The 23,063-nt window shown below is 37.8% G+C and overlaps 2 protein-coding genes across 2 annotated transcripts in view; one reads left to right on the forward strand and one right to left on the reverse strand.

The window, feature by feature from the left end:
* The window catches only part of LOC134744032 (klaroid protein-like), a 39,485-nt gene extending 25,701 nt beyond the window's left edge, over window positions 1–13,784 (reverse strand). The window contains exons 1-2 of the mRNA XM_063677671.1: window positions 13,259–13,784; window positions 9,329–9,512 (exon numbers count right to left, since the gene is read on the reverse strand). Coding sequence (XP_063533741.1) covers window positions 9,329–9,512; window positions 13,259–13,413 — 339 coding nt within the window. The 5' untranslated portion in view covers window positions 13,414–13,784. The remainder of the gene's footprint in view (window positions 1–9,328; window positions 9,513–13,258) is intronic.
* An 879-nt stretch (window positions 13,785–14,663) lies between these two features.
* Window positions 14,664–23,063, forward strand: part of LOC134743975 (uncharacterized) — a 67,188-nt gene continuing 58,788 nt past the window's right edge. Inside the window, exons 1-5 of the mRNA XM_063677606.1 lie at window positions 14,664–14,822; window positions 14,900–15,010; window positions 15,590–15,762; window positions 19,153–19,320; window positions 20,043–20,153. Of these exons, the coding sequence (XP_063533676.1) occupies window positions 14,724–14,822; window positions 14,900–15,010; window positions 15,590–15,762; window positions 19,153–19,320; window positions 20,043–20,153 (662 nt within the window). The 5' untranslated portion in view covers window positions 14,664–14,723. The remainder of the gene's footprint in view (window positions 14,823–14,899; window positions 15,011–15,589; window positions 15,763–19,152; window positions 19,321–20,042; window positions 20,154–23,063) is intronic.

The raw sequence follows: 23,063 nt of genomic DNA on the forward strand, positions 1-23,063 counted from the left end.
GGAATTGTCATATACTTGGAAATTTCGACCCATGCCACCGTGGCCGGATAGCCGAGCGGTTCAGGCACCTGTCCGGTAAACGGGGTACGCTGGTTCGATTCCAGCTCTGGACACTGGAGGCTTTGGTCATTTTTTCCTTCGTATATGATATTTATTTCAGTTTAAGGTACGAGTGTTATTAAAACACACACTTAATGTGACGTTTTCAACCAAAAGGTACCACATTGTCGCTTGTCAATAAGGTTGATTTTAAATTGAAGCTATATGGACATAGCGCCTTACTGACAACCGACAATAAGTACCCTTTTGGATGAAAATGACGAATAACCTAATAAAATATTGCGATACTCAGATGATAATCGAACTCGTCGCTGGCAAAGCTACTTCTATGACTGTTACGTATTACATTACGGTAGGTATATAATTTGCAGTGTTCTCTCACCGATTGAAGTGCTCTCGTATGCGAAATGATCTAAACGTCAGCACCGGCTAAATAGCCCAAACTTCTTGCTACCGGTCATCGCCATCGCTACGCTTACGAGAATGACATCATAGTGGCTCGCGAATCCAGTGCTAATTGAAGCGTGCTGCACGGAGCACTGACTCATGCTTTGATTATGGGGCCATAGAAATGGTGAGAACTGCATTAAAGCCTTGTGAGGACTTTGAACGCTTAGGTAGATTGCCGCCACACAAAATACTGGGTAGAGGTGGTGATAGGCAGGGCTAAATAACAAATAACCCATCTTTTCTCTTGTTCCTCTCTGCTCGCTGTCATGAATGTTAGTTAATGATAAATCTTTATAGTTAAATTTACACAATTTTATATGCCTATAAAATTTGAGGAGTTCCCTAGATTCCTCGCGGATCCCATCATCAGAACTGGGTTTTGACAAAAACGGGACCAACTTGGGACTATATACATTGAAACAAAAAAATAAATTCAGAAATGACGGAGTTCTGAGGTAAAATAATATATACAAAAAAAATACGGTCACAATCTCAAATCAGTTTGTTCGATTGTAAGTAAATGTGACGTTTTCAACCAAAAGGTACCACATTGTCGCTTGTCGATAAGGTTGATTTCGAATTGAAGCTATATGGAAATAGCGCCTTATTGACAACCGACAATAAGTACCCTTTTGCTTGAAAATGGCACAAATAGTAAACTTTCACTATTGATACAGTTGCAATTACAATGTACCGTAATGCGCATCTTTAGTGGATATTTTCATCCTAAATAAACATGAGACTTTACTAACCAAACTAAGCGATCCACCGCCTGTTTCCGGCCGAGTGGAGACGCTGTCTCTATGGCTCCACATCACTAGTTTGGGATGTCGGCAACGGTAAGTACAAAACAGGCGCGGAAGTTGATAATAATATATCACAGGCGATAATAATAGATACCATAAACACATAATAACTATGCGTTAAACGATAAACATATAATATCCTTAAGAGTCCCCGGCAAGCTCGGCCGAATTGCTCCTTTTCATACAAACGTAGCTCCGCTCTCATTTTAAAACTACGTGTTGGATTGCAATGAAACTTTGCACATACAATGACATATAATATCTAGGTCTGTAAATAGTTAATATAGCTACAATTTATAAAACAAACGAAATAGAGCAAAAACAAGTTTTGTATGAAAAACTTAAATTCGCTGTATTTTTTTAACTATGGTATCTGAAGCTACATAAACTAATTACAGACATAGACATACCTTATCCTATTGTAAGTACAAAGTATCAGAACAATCTAGCTAGTCGTTTTAAAATGAGAGCGTAACTACGTTTGTATGGAGAACCGAGCTTGCCGGGTACCCTTAAAGCGCAAAGACAGCAAACATGGACAGCAAAACGTCCGAATCATATCGATTAATAATTACGAGTAAACTATTTTTAGCTCTCTTGGAACTTGGTGCAGGCCTAATACCTATACAGCCAGAGTGATGGCAGGTGGGCCAAAATGTTAACGGAATGGTGGCCGCTTTCAGACGAAAGGAGTGCCTGGCGTCCGTTGGCTCGTTGGGTGGACGACATTCGGAAGACTGCGGGTCACTCCTGGATGAGATTGGCTCAGGACCAGGATAAGTGGCGTACTCGAAGAGAGGCCTATGCTCAGCAGTGGGTGATAAAAGGCTGATATGATGATGATGATGAATACCTATCAATTATTATTTACCCGTTGCTTTTCGGTGAAAGGGAAAATCTTCTGCGAGTAAATTCAGTGTCTTGAAGTCCCCAAACTGGATTAGGCTATACTTCGTTTTTTTTAGCATTAGAGAAAAGGTAAACAATCTTGATGTCTTTTATTGAAAAACGCTACAAATTGTTACATACCTACTCGTAATTGCCGTGACTTATTTTTCAAAAGTGTTTTTCAATAGAAAGGCAAATATATAAATATAATTTATAATCACACTACCACACATTACCCCATTCTACAACTATCTGATTTCAAACATAGACAGAGAGAATCATACTATCTTTGTCTTACACTAGTACTAGCACTCAAAGGAAAAGGATGACTATAGTTTTTTTTTTTGTTCTTATTTACTGACAATTTGGTTTGACTAACTATATATAATGTGTCTAAATGTGTCTTAATTTATATAAATATATAATTTTCACTAAGAGATATATGAAAAATGTCACTACCATCAGAAAGGTACACTATTTATGATATACCTATAATAGTTTTTAAATATAAAATAATTACAAAACCCCAAAAAAAACACTAAAAATCACCAAATTCTGGATTTTTCCAAGTTTTCCGACAATTCGTCTTAAAACGAATGTAATTTTTATAAATTAAAATACTGCGTAAATTTGAAGAAAAAATTCGGAAAAAGGATTAGTTTTACTATTGTAATAATATATAGGAACAAATTGATTTTATCTAATTATATATAAAATTAGATGTTTTTGTTGTGTAGGCTGCATCCTACATATTTACATTTAAGGGTTAAACTAAGAATGAGTTAAATCTCTGTTTGTTCTGTCCCGTGAAACAATTATGTATAAAAAAACTCACCCAGAACAAAGCGCACATCTCAACCAATCGATTCCAAGAAACCAAACATCTCCATAGACACGTACCTCACTCGCATCCTTGATATTCCTCAGAACCAGGTCAATTACTCCGTAAATAGCCAAATACTAAGTAGTTACACTCAAAGGTTAAACGTATGTAAACTTCGTTATAAGACGACTGACTGCTTGGCGGGAAATGACCATATGCGTTCGTATTTAAAAATAAACCGCGTGGGGGATTCGAAAATCGAATCCATTTATAAATTTCGAGCGTTAGGGAACAAGCTTTTAAATGCGTTGATCTAAATTAAACTTTAACAGATTGTATTAAAGGTTTAACTTTAAATAGCTAGGGTTGAGAGGGAGTCTGTTCTTAATTGCTAGATTGTTATTTATGTGCGTTATTATATAATTGTAATTGAATGTTGGACGGTTTGTCTGATGTAAAATGGAGCGATAAGAATGTTGAGTGCAATAAAACCAGACTGATATGGATTCCTAATCTATTTACTACTAGCTTTTGCCCGCGACTTCGTCTGCGTGGAGTTAGTAATTTAGGTAGCTTATTTTTTATCCAATCTGCTTTTTATCGATTTCCCATACAAACTTCCTCCCCCCTTTTCACCCCCTTAAAGGATGATTTCTGGGATAAAAACTACCCTATGTCCTTCCCCGGGACTCAAACTATTTCTATACCAAATTTTAACTTAATCGGTTCAGCGGTTTAAGCGTGAAGAGGTAACAGACAGACACACTTTTGCATTTATAATATTAGTATGGAAGTATGGATGTAATCTTGTTATGCTCATATTAAACAGTCTTTGAGAGTAGTCGGGTTATGAATGATTAAAAAAGATTATATTAAAAATTCTACATGATACATATTTTTTATACCTGGATAATATGATAATTTTGTAGTTTCATATAGATGTGGTTTTCATGTGAATGATAAGAGGTGCAGAGGTGGTGATTTGCTGAATGTTCGCAATGCCGTAGAGTACTTTTTCTATAAAAAAGAAACTCGCCTTATGAAGTAAAAGTTAACACTTTTGCACTCGCCGCCAATCGACAGCTGTTACTAGTTGAATAAACAAGGAGGCGGTCTGCAAATGTTTACAAATGAGCTATGGTCACGAAGTGCGCCTTGCAGCTTGCAGCTGCGCCCTCCGCGGAATGCAAACATGAAATTGAGAACTTGTGATGTCATTTAAAATGGTCAGTCTGCATCGCTGTCATTATGGACCGCGAGCCAGGCGCAAAATTTCGTCAGTCTTCGCCTCCCGGGCGAAAACTCGAATAGCGTTTAACGGCTATGTATGATGAACCCTCGTGAACGTCAGCTGCCGCTCCGCTGGCGGGTTGAGGAATGACATTAATGACAGCAAATAGTCTATAAAAAAATCTAATAATTAGAATATCGCACGAGCGATGGAGATGGACATACGATTTCTTAGAATTTCGAGTTAGCCGACTTGCGCGCCAATAGGTGTGAATGTGGACGATGGAATCCACACTAATATTATAAATGCGAAAGCCTGTCTGTCTGTCTGTCTATTACCTCTTCACGCTAAAACCGCTGAACCGATATAGATGAAATTTGGTATAAAGATAGTTCGAGTCCCGGGGAAGGACATAGGGTAGTTTTGATCCCAGAAATCACCCTGGAGTGAAAGGGGGGGTGGAAATATGTATGGAGAATCAATTAGTCTGCTTTAGCAGATTGGATAAGAAATAAACTAAACAAATTACTGATTCCACGCAGACGAAGTCGCGGGCAAAAGCTAGTAATAGAATACTCCCAAGAAACGTGCAAGTACAGATTATAGATGACGAATTTTAACAGGAAAGCGAATTAGCATCAAGGGCATCTGCTCAGACTATTTCGCTCTTTCTATTAGCAAGGTCTTATAGCCAGAAATATATATACGGCTGGAGAAAATCCAGTCAGTACCGGTGTAATCCAGACATCCCAGCGATGCTTTGTGTTTGGGGCTATTCATTTTTTACGTAAGACGATTTTTGGCAGTTTTTGACCCCCTCCCCTATATATTACGTAAGAATCTAAAGGAAACAATTAATACAAGTTTGGTTTGTTTTAGTGTGTATTTAAAAAAAAAAATTTTTTTTAATGTTCATTTGTTCCTACAAAGGTAATGGAGCCCGTCTTAGCCAACTCTGCACCGTGTTTGATAGCATAAGTGTGCAAGTATTATTTTAAACGGAAATTTTTCTCATTTTTGTGATCTTGCGTAAGACCTATGTCAACCCCCTCCCACCCCCTTGTAAGAAAAAATAGACATGTTAGACCTCTCCCCCTAAATAGAATTACGTAACTTAATAAATGAATGGCGCCTTTTAGTATTTCAACGGATTGTATTACAATCGTTTTAGTGCCTCAATCCATCCTGTTATTTCCCAAATTCATGAGTCACTATCACCAAATTACATTACACAGAAATCTACAACAAATACATAGACCTAGCATTACATAGATGAGCTATACGCGTGCGCCCGTGAGGGACAGAATATACGCAATGCGACAATATGATTGGTCGAGTAGATTTGTAGTCCACGATAAACCATACTAAATTTACGGTGGGGAATATAAAAAAATGTGAGAATGTGACAAGGACAAACAATAACAGCGATTTCTCTGCTACTCCTACTGAAAGAGGTATACAAGAGAGGTATAAAAGAGGTATATTTTCAACTAAATTAAATACCTACTTGTAAGTAAATACTAAATATAGCTCATCCAGTTTATCTGCTCATATTTGTTTGTGTACCTGTGTCTCGGTGCGATAATAACAATGTACCTAATTGTATAATGAAACGATTAATATTAATCGCACTTAAACTATCGTGAGACATATTTCAAAATATTTATCAGTACGGTTTTTACTCACTATTATTTTTAGTCGTTTTTGGCGACATGTTTCGGATTCTTTGGGAATCCATCCTCAGGCACGAGTGTCCGCAGCGGTTGTACGTCGTACGATTAATATTGTTTAGCTATCTACCTACATTGCTGCGCCCATCAGGGTTTCATGTGTCATTTGTGTACCTACCTATACTCTTAAGTACTTGTAAAACCTGTAATTTGAAATGCAATAAATAAATACAATACAATACAATACAAAGATACATAAGACTATCCCGTTCGGTCATATCCCCCCACCCTTCATGCCGGATCCAGTTATACTAGATTCATGAACAGACATTTACGTTGTACGTTCCCTTTGACCGCCAAAGGCGTCAACTGACGCGTGCGGCTACAGCGCAATATCAACCTTCGTGCCATCTGACAAGGTTCACTATGGCGCGCCACGCGTGGCGCTCAGACGATTAAGAGATTAGATTTGAATCATTGATGCCGTTAAGTTTGACACTTCTTCCGGTAGAAGTCGCCGTGTTGCCGAAGCCATTATACACATAGAAAGTGCCCCTGTGGCCTATTTGCTGAATAAATGTTTGATGTTTATGTCTGCGCAATAAGGGCAAAAAAGTCATCGTTCGGCTCGGCTCGCATCGGCCGGCGCCTGTCGACGCGTCCACGGCTTGTTCGCTCATTGCGCAGACATAAAGCTTTTTCCTATAGGATTTTAATGCGCGTCGATATATCTGGGGCAGTGTTGGTCGAACGTTAATTGCAATTAACCATTAATCAGTACAAATTGAACCGTAAACCGTAACGGACGGTTACAGGCTAAAGCCTTCTATGATTATGAAGAAGCGACCGATAGTTTAAATTTGAATTGACACTTTGTCGATGAGCAGAGGGCTTATCACGAGCACTGAAGTTCGCAAATTTCTGGCATCTTTCTCCTTTACTCCAATAGGGTTGGCAACTGTCAAAGGTTTGCATAGATGGCGCCATCATAGCTTGCCCCTTTTTCTATGAGATATGGCTAGGGCATAAACTTCCATTTAAAAAAACAAAAAATTGTCACAATTCTAGGGATTGACAGGGCAAGCTATGCTGGCGCCATCTGCTAAATACTTCGACCGGCCAACCCCATTAAGGCGAGTGACAGAGATAGTTGCTCCAAATTTACGAGACATATAGCTTTATAGAATGGGACCTTATGGTAAAATGTATGGTGTTTACTAAAATTCGTTGATCTCGGAGGAATTCTATGTTAAACATTTAGTCGCGCTCCCAATTCGTGTTCAATATCTCCATAAGTCGTGACTAGCTGTGTCCTTGCTCCTAACTACGAGTATCTCGTTGTAATACAAATGTGTCAACTGCATTGTGTCCTGAACTCCATCAGTACTCGCATGAACCCTAGCTATTGTTACTAGACAACAATATGTTTGGAGATCAATTCATCTTCAGAACTTTTAAACGTGCTCACTAGCGCCACTGCTAAATAATTGTGATTATTTAAATTTAACGATAGATATTTAAAAAAACCGGACAAGTGCGAGTCGGACTCGCCCACCGAGGGTTCCGTACTTTTTAGTAAGTATTTGTTGTTGTAGTGGCAACAGAGATACATCATCTGTGAAAATTTCAACTGTCTAGCTATCACGGTTCATGAGATACAGCCTGCTGACAGACAGACGGACAGCGGAGTCGTAGTAATAGGCTCCCGTTTTTACCCTTTGGATACGGAACCCCAAAAAGGGGCCGCTACGTACTGTATTTTGTATTTAGGTACCTTTTGAATACAATATAATAGTTTTAACGTTGCTGGATTCGTCAATCTATGCGTCCAAAGTTAAAACGGCCGTTTTTGTTTTCAGGTCATAGATCAACGAATCCAGCACAGTATCATTCGACTAAAAGTTTTCTGCGATACGTGTTATGCGAAGTGTATGTCTGACAAATAATATTCTGCCAGATGAGGGTAACCGTAACCCCCTTGAAGTCACATCATCTCATCTTCCTCGCGTTATCCCGGCATTTTTGCCACGGTTCATGGGAGCCTGGGGTCCGCTTTGACAACTAATCCCAAGAATTGATGTAGGCACTAGTTTTTACGAAAGCGACTGCCATCTGACCTTCCAACCCAGATGGGAAACGAACCCTAATTGGGATTAGTCCGGTTTCCTCACGATGTTTTCCTTCACCGAAAAGCAACTGGTAAATATCAAATGATATTTCGTACATAAGTTCCGATTTCCGAAAAACACATTGGTACGAGCCGGGGTGTGAACCGCGACCTCCGGATTGAAAGTCGCACGCTCTTACGGCTAGGCCACCAGCGCATTCCTTGAAGGTACATCATATTGGGTTTTCACTCTAACCCACGGTCCTGCTTGTATTGCATATTTTAATACACATCTCATTTACACCTAATGAATGACTGACCTTATTAATAAGAGCAACATACTGACCTCAACTAGACCTAGAAATGTTTGCAATTAAGTTCTACCACAGGTCATTTAAGGCGATTTTATGCTTTAAGCAAAAGGTACCACATTGTCGCTTACCATAAGGACGAAATTGGATTGTATCTTTATACGAATAACCTGTCGGTGTGTCCTTATGGCAAGCGACAATGTGGTACCTTTCGATTGAAACAGACACAATTTATCTATACTAAATGGTTTACACATTACAGCTTCAATGATTTTTGGTTATCTTCCAATGATATATTACAAAAAAACCGGACAAGTGAGAGTCGGACTCGCCCATCGAGGGTTCCGTACAAATAAATTTTTAGCATTTGTTGTTATAGCGGCAACTAGAAATACATCATCTGTGAAAATTTCAACTGTCGGTTCATGAGATACAGCCTGGTGACAGACACAGAGACGGACAGTGGAGTCTTAGTAATAGGGTCCCGTTTTTACCCTTTGGGTATGGAACCCTAAAAACTGGGTTAAGGCGAAATCGGAAATATTTTTTACGATTTAGGCTGCGTTTCCACCAGAGATGTGCGAGGATGTATAGGTAGAGAAAGAGAACGAATAGAAAGTTGCCGGCTAGAGCTGCGCTAAGCGTGGAAATGAAATGATTCGATTGGTTTTACACTGGTCCCTTATTTGCCCACTTGTTTTCGTTCGTACATTTTTGATAAATACGCTTTCCCGCTTTAAACGCGATTTTGACGTTCAAAATCGTCTTAGTTGGGTTTTAAGGGGCCCACTGACAATCAGTCCGCCGGACGATATCAGCCTGTCAGTTGTTCGGAACTGTCAAATTTTAGTTCTACTGAGTCAGTCAGTTGGATTGATAGTCAGTGGGCCCCTTTATTTTAACTAGAAATGGAACTATTTAGGTGTTTAAACTATTTGTTCAGTATGTATGTTATAAGTAATAAAGTGTAAAAATAACATACCTGGAATATCTCCTTCCTGTGCCCTCTGAGCCTGTCCAGGCTCTCTTCGGAGGAGTAATCTGAGGTTTTGATCAGGTCAGCAGCCTTCATTGACTGTCTGGTCCGAGCGGCGGGCGGAGACACCAGCTCCTCTGATTCTTCTGTTATCACTTCTGTTGTTTTTGATGTGGTTTGTTGTAGGTGCCTGAAAAGTATGGGTATTGTAGTTTTGGCAGGTTTTGAATTCTATCAGAATTTAATTAGAATTCTATAGACCCATATATTAAGTGAATAAAAATGAGTAAAAATTGTGAAAGTTTAAATCAATAATATATTTTCAATAAAAAAATTACAAATTTGTTTTTTTTTCTGTTTACTTCAATGCCTTTGAAGAACAATTTTTGTAGAAATTTCTGTATATGTACAAATTGTGGGAAGAATCCAGATGGATGAATTCCGAGTATCCCCTTCAACCAAAGATAGATATAACTCCGTAATAGATGGATACAGTCTAAGGAAAAAACGTGCCTCGAAAATCAAGAAAATTTGATTCTCGTTCAGAGGGCGCTACTAGTTTTGGCCTACAGTCGTATAGATGGCGTTGACGGTTTCGTTTGTTATTTAACAATTTTAACGCATATCAGTGAAAGAACATGGGTCAAAATCATAAAAATAATTAATGCAAATAAAAAAAATCATTTATCTATATTTAAATACATTCTATCGTACTTTTATAAATCTTCATTTTTAGTTTTAAAGTGTGTCGACAGATGGCAGTGAATTTACTGGGGTTACAAAATTTACTATGACAGTACCGCTCTAGTATAAGTTACTCTATGCCTTCAACCTTATTGGTACAAGCACAAAACTTATAATTTTTTCTAGTATCTAAGAGAAACCTGAAATTCTAGACAGACTGCATACCATAATCTTATTAATGCTTTTATTTATGAATAAAATAATATCTGTTACTATCAATGGCCATGTCAAGGACATTCTTTCATCTAAGAAATGATATAGCTTTTGTTTGTGTGTGAGTTACTTTTACTAGAAATAATGATATCTATTTATACTATTTTATTCAAGACAACAAATGGTCCAATGAGTGTTAGATGATCCTAGCCTATGTTAGTACTTATCTTATCTTATAATTTCGGGGGCCCTTGCGGATACACTTCGACCCATAGGGATCTTTTGTGCAGTTACCCCCTAGGAAAGATCCGTCCGCTACTCAAGAGCTTTCCCCACCATCTCCATATGCCGGATGATGGACCTTATGGGTAGCATTTTGAATTCCCTTGGTTCCAGATAGCCTGTTCCAAAGTCCTTCATTCTTTGTCTGGCGAGGGTGTGACATTCACACATAAGGTGCTCTATTGTCTCTTCCTCTTCACCACACATATTTGTCAGCGTGTGTTAGTACTTAATAATAAACATTGATTTCGTCCTTTGACAAAGTCCACATAAAAGGACAATCAAGCTAATTGACAATATCGAAATAATTACACATCATATTTTATAGTAATTCAATAAAATTAATTTATGTGTAGTAAATTTATTGGAAAATCAGAGAATGTAGAGAATGATAAATTATTGCTCAATGAAAATTATTTTTAAGGCGGTTCCCTGAGCCAGAAGGCGAAAAATCTCCTTATATGATCCTGTTTTTCTAAGAGGTGTTGATATTCATAGACGTGGAAAAAATATATGTAGTTCTTGACTATATTATCTTTAATATCATAGCTTCCGATACACGAATTATGACACTTCGCTCGATACAATTAATTCCCAAAGTAACCTCTAACTCGGACTTTTAATCCAACTTTACTCGGTTATTTATTATGTGATACTATAAACAAAAAAAGAAGAAAAAACAATCTTTACTTAAATAGTAATTTCGTAGCTTTCGAATTTCGATATTGTAGGGTAACGTTTTTAAAATAAATAAACATCGTCAAAATTCGATCAAAATTGACACTTGGCGCGCATGATCTTTCCCATTCTTTCTTGCGAAATGTGACAGAGACAGCGGCAAACCGATGGAACGGCCTTAAGTAATTCCTTTTCACCTAAACAGTAGTTGTATAATGTGAACTCAAGTTTTCCAATGCAGACTACATGTATTATTATAAAATAATTACATTTAGAAGGATCATTTTATAAATAGTATTTCTGAAATACATTTCCAATAAGATCTGCACTGCAATTAATTATCTTAAGGTTTCTTTTTTATTTTATTTTAATTAAGAACACAAACAGTCATAATATGCATGTTACATATGTTGTACACAATGTACAAAAATTGAGACGCGATACAAACAGACCTGGAGGTTCATAAAAACAATACTTATTAATAAAATAAAAGGGTAGGTAAGAACAATGTAGCAGTTTAAGAATACATAACTAACTAACAGAATTACTAAAAGTTATCTTACTAGCATTTTTAGACTATACTCACCCTCAACCAAAATGACGACTGAGGCCATAAAACTCGAGGTAGGGGTAATAAAGCTCGGCGGTCGTAGTGATGGCAATGTGTCGATTACGAAGTGTTTTAAACGATGTAATTCTATTTTATTTTAGTTTCACTGTAATTGCCCAATTATTTAATGATTTTTGTCTGTGTAAATATTATAAGTTAGCAAATAGTAGCGTAGTTAACCTTTTTATACTTCAGTTTAACACTTCTATACCTTAAATAAAGAAATTGTATAAATAATTTATTTGAAATATTATGCATATGTTTTTAATTATAATGTTACACCATATTTCCACTTTTATTATAATAATATTGAATTCATGCACAAGAAATGTACCTATTCACTCACTCAACTTATCGACAACATAGACATTCCTTTATGTGTGTTTACTACCTGCACTAATCTCCGCTCGCTCCTGCAATACAATGGCAAACTGATAACGCGAGCTCAAGGGTTTTATTGCCCTAGTCCTCATTTTGGTTGAGGGCGAGTATAGACAAGGAAGGAAGGTTTCATTGTAATTGTATAAAAATTTGGTCACACTGATTTCATTTTCAGTAAACATTATGCCAAGTGTTGCACTAACTTATTAACTTTATTACCTGTACCTACTCATGGGTCGATTCACGAGAATCGGCGAGGATTTTCTTTTAGATATAATTTACAGTTTCAGTACAAATCTTCCGCCGGCTCTCGTGAGTTTTACCTATACCTACCTTCAAACTATTACTACCTAGTACCTACCTACTTTATGTTTTTGTTGTTTTATAGACTGCAATTTATATACAATAATGAAACTCCAGGTCTTAATTTAAGAAATATTTGTAAACTTGTTTGTAAACGACTGTTTGTTTCTTAAATAAAATAAATTAAAAATAAAATCAAGGATACAAGTGAAGGTCCACTGAAGTCATCAAATCAGTTCATTTGTCAAGTGACAATGTTTCAAGGCAAGGTCACTCATGAGGTCACTGTGACCTCAAAATAATGGGATTTTGTGGCTCATGACATCACTACGTAAACATAACATGTAAAGTTGTAAATCCATGATGTCACTGATTACTTATCTATTTTTCAATGATAACTACTCCAAGCTTATTTCTATGATAAGAATAAGGACTGATAAGAATTATGAACAACATAAGTGCAAAATTTCACACTGACTTGCACTTCTTGGTAACTTTTTGTGTTTAATTATAAATTATTTACAATTTTAATAAGCAGGTGAAACATAACACCTGCCCTTCTGAATCAGCTTGCGTGCAAAACTCATAAAACATTAAGTACCTATTCACACTATACCTATACTATGTTACCTTAAAGATTTTCATAACCTCTAACCATTTAAGATGTAAATAAGGAAGTAGATTTCCTAATTCCTAACAATAACATACTCGAAATAAAAGAAAACAATCGTGATGTAAAACGCGTGGGATTGTGTAGAAAACAAACCAGTTTATCCAAAACTTACTTGATAGGGGTACTTCTTTTGATGGGTGTTTTCCGCCCCGACTTGTGGGTGTGCTCCTCTGTCTCCGTGCAATGCTCATGGTCGCAGCTCGATCGCAAAAAGGGTGTTTTCGAGCGCGACCTTGACCGCAATCCACTAACGGTTGAGCCCTCCATCTCTGGTAAACGTGCGACACCAAAATTTCACGATATCACCTTTTCGACATCTTCGAAAACCGTGACCTATTTGTGAGAACCGGTCCAAATGCAGATTAGTTCATTGGATCACTGATACGCGGTGATTATTGCACAAGGAAATCTATTTCGGTGGCTTCGGTGATGCCGCCAAAAGTAACGTAACAACACCTTGTTGACTTTTAACGTTTCAACAACACTGAGTTTGAAAATCACTTTAACTATGAGATATTTATATTTGTGTAGAGTTACTTAACTATAAATAATTTAATACAAATAATGTATTATATATAAATAAACCCGTAACGTTGAAATTCGTAAATTTCGTAACTGCCAGTAAGCTCTCGCTAAACATTAACTGATGACGTCATCAGCAGTACTAGTAGAGCTGTGTTGTCTATGGTAAATGTTGTTTGAGTTAGGCCCCACACGCACGAGAGCTTAAAAAGCGTCGCGTTAAAACCCGACGTTGGCGCTTTTTTACCATTTCTAATATTTGTGTTCACATGAACGCTTAAAAATCACTTGTGACTCGTACTCCCTGCCTTGTGGACGTGTAGTAATAAAAACACGCTTCATTTTTAAGTACCATATTTGCGTATTCCGGTAAAGATGAAACAGAGTAATGGTCGAGACTAGACTTCTAGAATTAACAATTCGGGATCGAGCTCTCACATAGTTATTTATTACGAATTCGGAACAGCCATGATAATTGACACCAAAGATTGACACTTGACAGCTAACTGACAGCAGCGTCGGCGCTATTTTAACGCTTGTGTGAACAGATACACGGAGTTCCGTATGCTCAATTTAATTAACGGTCAACGCTCAACGCCGAAAATCGAACAGTGCTCGATAAAAAAGCGCCACGCTTAAAAACTGCCCTCGTGTGAACACATACATGGTTATCCATTTGTGTCATTCAAAACGCTTTTTAACGCGCGTTGGAAAAGCTCTCGTGTGTATGGGGCCTTAGGGCGTCATGGACGGAGCGATAATATAGTTCCTTATTATTATTTATTTTATTTATTACAATCAAATGTTAAAAATTACAATTTAACAAGGCTCCACAAAACTGTAATGCTGTAATTAGTTTGACTGTGGAGTCAAGTATCAATCTCTTTTTACACTAAGTACTATCACAGATTATTAACTAGTTACTATGGTCTATGACTGTCATTGTCATCAGTGATTATATGCTCTTTGATTGTCATTCACTTCAGCGGTGTCTTTGATTGTCATTCACTTCAGCGAGTGTTTCACGTTTGTTTACGATTTATTTTGAAAATAAAATGGAAGTCAACGAGTTATTTTCGAAACTTAAAGAACTTGGCTATACTAACACGAAACGAGCGGAACTACGTGAACTATGCAATCAAAATATTGATCAGGTATGTCGTAATTTCAGAAAAAAACATTATTTCCCTCGCGAAAGATTTGTGGTAGTAAATGTCTGTTTTATTTTCAGATATTGAAGTATCTACCGCGAAGAATTCTGAACAGTGATGGATGTAAAATAATTGATTGCCTATTTAATGGATTTTTAGACAACACTCCATCGTATCGGTCTAAAATCAAGGTAAAGTTTTAACTTGTCTAATCTCTAATGTTAATTTTAATCCCAACTTTATAATTTTAACACATTGATGGAGGCATAAACACACAAAATTGAAATTAATTAAGTTGGTATGGGTTGTTGTGCAAAATAAAGCAATCATCTGTTGTTGTTGTTGTTGGATCGTAGCAAGTGGAAATCCGTGGTCTCTGCCTACCCCTCCGGGAAACAGGCGTGATTATATATGTATATGTATGTATGTATGTATCTGTTGACTAGTCATAACTTGCTCTCTTAGACCATACACACATACCCACATACAGACCCACCATACACCCACTAACAAGCAAGTTTAAGTTATAGTATCACGTCTCAATTGTTACATACTATCTATATTGGTAAGTTCCAAGATAGAGACTCTGCCTAATAGCAGCATATGTGTTGTTTCTAAGCAAAAGGTACCAAATTGTTGCTTGCCATAAGGACGCTCTGACAGGTCTTTCGTATAAAGATACAAGCAATTTTCCTCCTTATGGTAAGCGACAATGTGGTACCTTCTGATTGAAAATGTCACATATATTCTTATTCTCCGTAAATTTTCAGGTGATCGACATAGTCATAAAGACACTGCGGAAGGAGTCAACATCTCTGACCCACTGTGGAGATTTAATCAGTAGAATAGGATTGGAACTGGCTAAGACGCCAGTGAGTGAGCTCATACAGTGGTGCAATGATACGGTCCAGTCCATTGTGGATGATAGTGATGTTAATATGATGTTAGTATGGAGTGATACTATTTAGACTTTTTTTATTATTATTATTTCGTTTTAGACAGGCAGCTGATGCGGGTACGTCTAAATTATCTCACTTAGCATGATTTCACCGTTTAGATAGGTTGTCTAGTCAGTTTTTAAATTGATTCACACTTGTAGAGTTCACAACTTCAGAGGGTAATTTGTTCCAAGCCTTTACTATTCGGTTTGCAATAAAGTTTTTGTCGATATTTGTTTTATGCTTTGTTGTTATTAGTTTAAGGCAGTGTCCTCTTGTGCGGTAGTTTGAGTTTCGAGTGAACAGATCACTTAGTTTTTGACAGTCGTAATATCCGTTAATTATTTTGAATGTCTTGATCAAGTTACCAAGGCAAGCTAATTTGAATTTCCTGGTTTTTTTTTAATGTAGGAAATGTGCTTGTCTGTCTGAAAATTAGGCAAGCTGGTGGGATTAAGTAGATTGATATTGCATGCCCTAACTCATCTTGGCATTGCTTGTAGACTGCAAGCCAGGCGCTAATTTTGTCAGTCATCGCCTCCCGGGCGGAAACTCGTATAGCGGTTAACGGCTATGTATGATGAACCCTCGTAACCGTCAGCTGCTGCTCCGTTGGTGGGTTGAGGAATGGCAGCCACCTTAAGAGCCCGTAGTCGATTTGAAAACGCGCGAAGATACGACTTTTACACAGTAACCGAACGCCGGCCGCTGCTTGAAATAACGCGACCGCCTAAACAATATTGATACTTTCGCAACATTATGCGTCACTTTATAACTTTAATTAATAAATATAATATAAATAAAACTTTCGGTAAATTTGATATAATCGTTTATTACTGTTAACAATTTACCTATGTATTCATATAATACATACAAATTATATAGCATGATGATAATGATTTGCACTAAGGCAATATCTTATATATATATATAATCATCTTACTCGCGTTATCCCAGCCTTTTTGCCACGGCTCATGGAAGTCTGCTGGGGTCCGCTTGGCAACTAATCCCAAGAATTGGCGTAGGCACTAGTTTTTACGAAAGCGACTGCCATCTGACTTTCCAACGTTCCAACCCAGAGGGGAAACTAGCATTTTGTTGAAATTTGGTATACAGATAGTTTGAATCCCGGGAGTGCTGCTGGACGCATCGGATCAGGGGTAAAACTATTTTAATCTGAAGTTGGTAGAGTATGCTGTAGGCAGGTTAAGTTCTTCAAGACCTGGAACACCTGGAGGGCTGCCAGATGAAGCAGGCACCTGACCAGAGCTACCACACATTTAACATGCAGTAGGTACTGGGGGTTAAAAGGGGGTGGGAGTTCTGATAACAATAAATGAACCTGAGTTCCACTAAGTACAGCCAGGGTTCATCATCAGCTCTATCTTGGGTACTGCTCTCCCAAGTGTTCATCAAGACGTGTCGGAGGACCAAAACAGCGTGTGCCTATGTTGCACGAAACCTGAGTTCCACTAGGTACAGCCAGGGTTCAGCATCAGCTCCATCTTGGGTACTGCTCTCCTAATTGCTCATCAAGACGTGTCGGAAGACCAAAACAGCGTGTGCCTATGTTGCACGAAACCTGAGTTCCACTAGGTACAGCCAGGGTTCAGCATCAGCTCCATCTTGGGTACTGCTCTCCTAATTGCTCATCAAGACGTGTCGGAAGACCAAAACAGCGTGTGCCTATGTTGCACCAAACCTGCGTTCCACTAGGTACAGCCAGGGTTCAGCATCAGCTCCATCTTGGGTACTGCTCTCCTAATTGCTCATCAAGACGTGTCGAATAACCAAAACAGTGTGTGCCTATGTTGCACGAAACCTGATTTCCACTAGGTACAGCCAGGGTTCAGCATCAGCTCCATCTTGGGTACTGCTCTCCTAATTGCTCATCAAGACAGACCAAAACAGCGTGTGCCTATGTTGCACTAAACCTGCGTTCCACTAGGTACAGCCAGGGTTCAGCATCAGCCGAGCTCTATGTATACTAAAACCTTCTCCAGAATGTAACAAACACTTTTCTAAAAACCGCATCAAAATCGGTTCAGCCAAATGCGAGATAATCGCGAACAAACATACATACATACATACATACATACATATACATACAAACATACGGTTCAAACTGAGAACCTCCTTTTTTTGAAGGCGGTTAATAAACAAGTACTTACAACCCAAGGATTAAAGTTTCTGGTCGCAGTTTACACGCACACAGTACAGCCAAACACGCAAACAAATATAACTTTTTACACGGCGAGCGACGCACACAATGATAAATAACTTCGTCGTCGTCGATGCAACGTGCGGAGCCGATCAACAAACGTCCTGCCTCTACCAGCTCCCGCGCGGGACTGAGGCCACGGGCGCGTGTCACCGATGTTATACCAGTAAAAGGGGAAGTTTTTAAAAAATCGTCAGAAAATAAAAGTTGCAATTTAAATAAAATGAAGTACAGCAACAGTTTAAGTAAACATTGCAGATTATTTGAGTATGCAATCTACGTCGAAAATAAGTAGATTTTCGGAGAAATTGTCACTTGTTTTGAGGTCATTTCTGGAGAAAATTGAATTCGTTTAACTTTCATGTCCTCGAACTCTAAGTCATATAACAACAATGTAATCTGATAAACCTAGAGTACGGAATATGTGTAATACAAATTTACCATTTTTAGCAGTCCAAACTTTACGAAATTTACAAATAAGAGCATCAAAGTCAGTGCTTTACACGCGTTTACCTAAACGTCCATCAGAAAAAAAATCATTACTAATTTAGTAAGCCTTTTTTCAAAAAAAATATCTGATAAACCTAGAGATAAGAAGTCGTGCTAATAGAAACCAGTACCTGTTATTTCAATTAGGTAACAAAAGGTGTACAATTTCACAGAAGAAATCTATCAACTTTACATTTTTGCGACTAAAATCGTAACCGGGCTCTTGTCTTTCCACCGCGATACAACTGGGTGACGATTTGTTTTATTAAAAATAGCATCTAAACTATCATCTGACAAAGTATCAAACGGGAGGCGATGACGCCGATGACTGAAAAGAATTTTCTTTTTTACATGTTCATGTGACCAGCTGACGGTCTTTCCACAGCGATACAATCGGCTGACTATTTGGTTTATTCACAATAGCACCTAAACTATTATCTGACAAAGTATCAAGCCGGAGGAGATGACTAAACTTACTTTATTTGCTGCCATTCCTCAACCCACCTACGGAGCGGCAGCTGACGTTCACGAGGGTTCATCATACATAGCCGTTAACCACTATACGAGTTCTCGCCCGGGAGGCGATTGGTCGTGGAAATCTGTTCCTGGCCTGTCGTGGAAATCTGTTCCTGGCCTGTCTGTAGACATCAAGTTTTTATTGAAATATTTCAATTTAATATTTCAGTTGGAGAGACATACTTCCCGAGTGCTTGAACACCTTCTCTGCATCAGACACAGTGAAGCACTGCGGTACAGACATGACGGCTACTGAATACAGGGAACAGTGCATCCGGACTCTGTGCCAGTGCGGCTGGAAGGAGCGCCAGTTGGTGCAGCTCACTGCTATGTTCAAGTTAGTTCTGTTTTTGACAAGCCATTGAGATTTCTGTACTCTGTCTGTACAGGGGTGAAGGAAAAGGGGATTTGACTGTATTTAGAAATATATATTTTACACCATGCATGAAATAAAGCACCAGAAAATTAATAGAGAAACGTAGATAGCAGTTATTTTTAGACACAATTTCTATTTTAATACCCTTGTAAAACTATAAAGAGTATTTAGTTTGATTGTGACGTCACATGCTAGTGTTTCACACATGCTTGACAGTTCGAAAAAAACCGGCCAAGTGCGAGTCGGACTCGCGCACCGATTGTTCCGTACTTTTTAGTATTTGTTGTTATAGCGGCAACAGAGATACATCATCTGTGAAAATTTCAACTGGCTAGCTATCACGGTTCATGAGATACAGCCTGGTGACAGACAGATAGACGGAAAGCGGAGTCTTAGTAATAGGGTCCCGTTTTTACCCTTTGGGTACGGAACCCTAAAAAAAATCTGATTAGACTAATGCCCTATTAACTGGACTTATTACCTTAAAGCATTCAAAATGTTCAGATAGCTTCATTTTGTAATTGCATTTACTGATTTTTTTTTCCGTACTGATCGTATGAACTTTTATTTCTGCCCTACACTTTATTGGACTCTGAGAGGTTTTTGATTTTGATAGAAATATGATTGAATGCCTAAAATGCGATGTCTTCCGGTCAACCATTGATCATACATGTACTTTCCAGTGACATGCAGCTTCCACGCAACGAGCACAAGCAGGTGGTGAACAAAATCTGCACATACATCATGGACTGTCCGCCAGACACGCTGCCCGCACTTGTCCACCAACTGATAAAGTAAGTGAAACTTGTATCTCTCTCTTTCTCTTTAGCCTTTTTCTACCCTTTGGGTGTAGGCCTCCTTCATTTCGTCACGGTTCTGTGCGACTCGGAGGCTCTGCTTTCCCGCAGTCTTCTTGATGTCGTCGTCCCAACGCATCTGGGGTCTACTTTGAGGACGCTCTTCCCCCCTTGGTCGCCACTCGAGTAGTCGTTTACTCCACGAATCGGTTTTTCGTGCTATATGACCAGCCCATTCCCACTTCAAATTGGCTACGCGTTTTATAACATAATTGACCTTGCTCTGTTGTCTCAGCCATTCATTTGTTTTACGGTCTCTCAATGTGATCCCCACCAGTTATCTCTATAACGCCCGCTGGGCAACGCTCAATTTACGTAGTATGTCTTTGGTAAAAACCCAGGTTTCAGCTCCATAAGTGAGAACAGGCAGGGCAGGATACATTGGTCAAATATGCGTTCTTTTTTTTTGAAACTTGTATATTAGAAATAATTTATTCGTAAGCACAAACGCAGAAAAGAAAATTAAACGAGTAATGACATAGGAAGGAGAAAGTGACACAAATAGTGGAGTCAATATAAAGTTTAAGTTACATTAAATGCACACTCAAATTTTTCTACATGGGTGAATTCTATATCATATTGAATACCCGTCTGTAAAGTAACAACTTGATATCAGTTCCCGTTTCTGAGAAATAAAACTTTTTTTAAAATCTTTTATACTACTTAAACAATAATTCCCACATAAGATATTTTTCGTAGAATGGGTTATCAAGCTTATACGACTACACGGTCAGAATATCTCTCGACAATAATGTAAATTATAGATTTATTGAAACAAATTATTATTTTGTAAGTTTTTCATGACCGAGGAACTCCCACACCGAGAGAAAAGTTTACTATGGTGGTTATGAAGTAGTTGTATCGATCATGTTTAAAAATCTCCCGAGTCACTACTATATTTGTAGAATAGCAGCAAGATTTTGGAAACAAACAGCAAATAATGTTCTGCACAATTAATGGACATTTCTAGTTTTTTGCCAGTAACTGCACAAGTTATTGAAGAATAACATAATCATTTTTCTCTCGATAATTAAATCAATTTCCAGCATAAAAATTTTAAAAAGTATGCGGTATTTCCAGGCATTCACAGAGGCCAATTCGAACTTTATCTAAGATGTCAATAATATATCATTTTGTTATCATTCGCCCGACCGTCTCGCTCGCACCAAAACATATTTTAACTAGTACGAGCGAAACGCACACGCAAATTAAAAAAATGACAACTTTAATAACGAAGTTCGAATTAGCCTCAAGGTATATTAGGAAATTATACCTTATGGCTTATGGCATTGCGTTAAGGTTCAATAGTTCAATGCATTAAGTGTCTGTCTTTATATGAAAAACGATAGCTGTCAAATTTTTATATCTATTCACAAAACGTTTAGAATACTGGATGCAGTGTCAGATATAAATAGACCCTTGAAGTCTTACAACTATCTATTATGCTTGATCTGAATCTTACTGGTTAGTAAGGACCGTCCACTTAGTTATACTTCGAATAGCCGCCCGGACAAATTATAAAGCTAATTTCGAATTTTAAATTTTGACAATTCACGAGAAGAGTAACGTAACGTCAAACGATATGTTTGTCCCTTTTCAACGATCCTGTCATCCGATGCTTTTAGTAGCGGGAGCTGTGAGAGTGAAAAAACGCAAATGTCAGCAATTCTTACCGCTTGGTATTTGTCAGCGAGCGCATCGCGACATGAAACCAGTATAAACCTGGCCCTCGATTACGTATAATTGTAAGGAAACTTGGGATCAAGTTATATTAGTCTAAAAGGTCTAACAGTTGAGAATAAGACGTGCTCTGAACATACAGTGTGGAAATTTTTTATGGGCCCTGAAGGGAAAGTGCCTTAAAACCTTAAGTTAGCTCATTTTATTTTTAAAAAGAAACAAAACTGCATTCAAAGGTTTTTTGAAATTGGCTTGTCTCGCCTGGGAATCGAACCGACTAAAAATTGCAAACAATAAACACTCCCTATTTTATTCTACTAGTCGATACAGTTTATGTTAATGATAACATTTCTTCAAGAAACATTAGATCTTACACTCCTCTGTCGTACAAAATTTCCATAAAATCGAATATTTAGTACTCAAGAATATTTTTAGACAAGCAAAATTGAAAAAAAAAACCTTTCAATGCAGTTTTTTTTTTTAAATAAAATGTTTCCTTTAAGTAAAATGAGCTAACTTAAGGTTTTCAGAGAATTTCCCTCCAGGGCCCATTAATTTAATTAATAAATTATAGTGGTAAGTAAGCGCATTGAGTATGCACTTTTGTCTCAAGCGATGCCGCTTGGCACGATTGATTGTTCCTTAGGGCAAATAAAATTGATTCAGCCCGGTAGCCACGAGATCGTAACGCCCCCCAAAAGGGGGGTGAAAGGGTCGGCTCCCCAAGTCCAATCTATGCTATATTTCTTCCTGTTCTTAGCAACTAGGGCAACTTATATATCATTTTCGTATAATTTAGGAACGAGGAATTCATTTTTGAAATAATTATTAGACCTTTCCATACAAAAAAAATGAGTTGTTTACAAAAAATTTAAATGTTATGTAATTTTTTGTGACAATTTTCCCTGTTACAATTACAGTGTGGCGATTTGCACTAAATAAAAAAATGGACAATGTAGCCCATTTATTGTTCATTCTGGAAAATATCACTTTACAGGAATAGCTGCCGAAACGCCTGTCAAAAAGGAGGCGTTTTTCTTACTAAGCGGCGTTTTAAGTTTCCAAAGTTTTTATTCCTTACTTGTTGTTTTTATTCCTCACTTGTTGTTTTTATTATTTTTTCGCAACTGTGTTAAAAAACGTCGTTCGATACACGTGCGGAAATGT

This window comes from Cydia strobilella, chromosome 9 (genome assembly GCF_947568885.1).
Source record: "Cydia strobilella chromosome 9, ilCydStro3.1, whole genome shotgun sequence".
In the NCBI taxonomy this organism is placed as follows: Eukaryota; Metazoa; Arthropoda; class Insecta; order Lepidoptera; family Tortricidae; genus Cydia; species Cydia strobilella.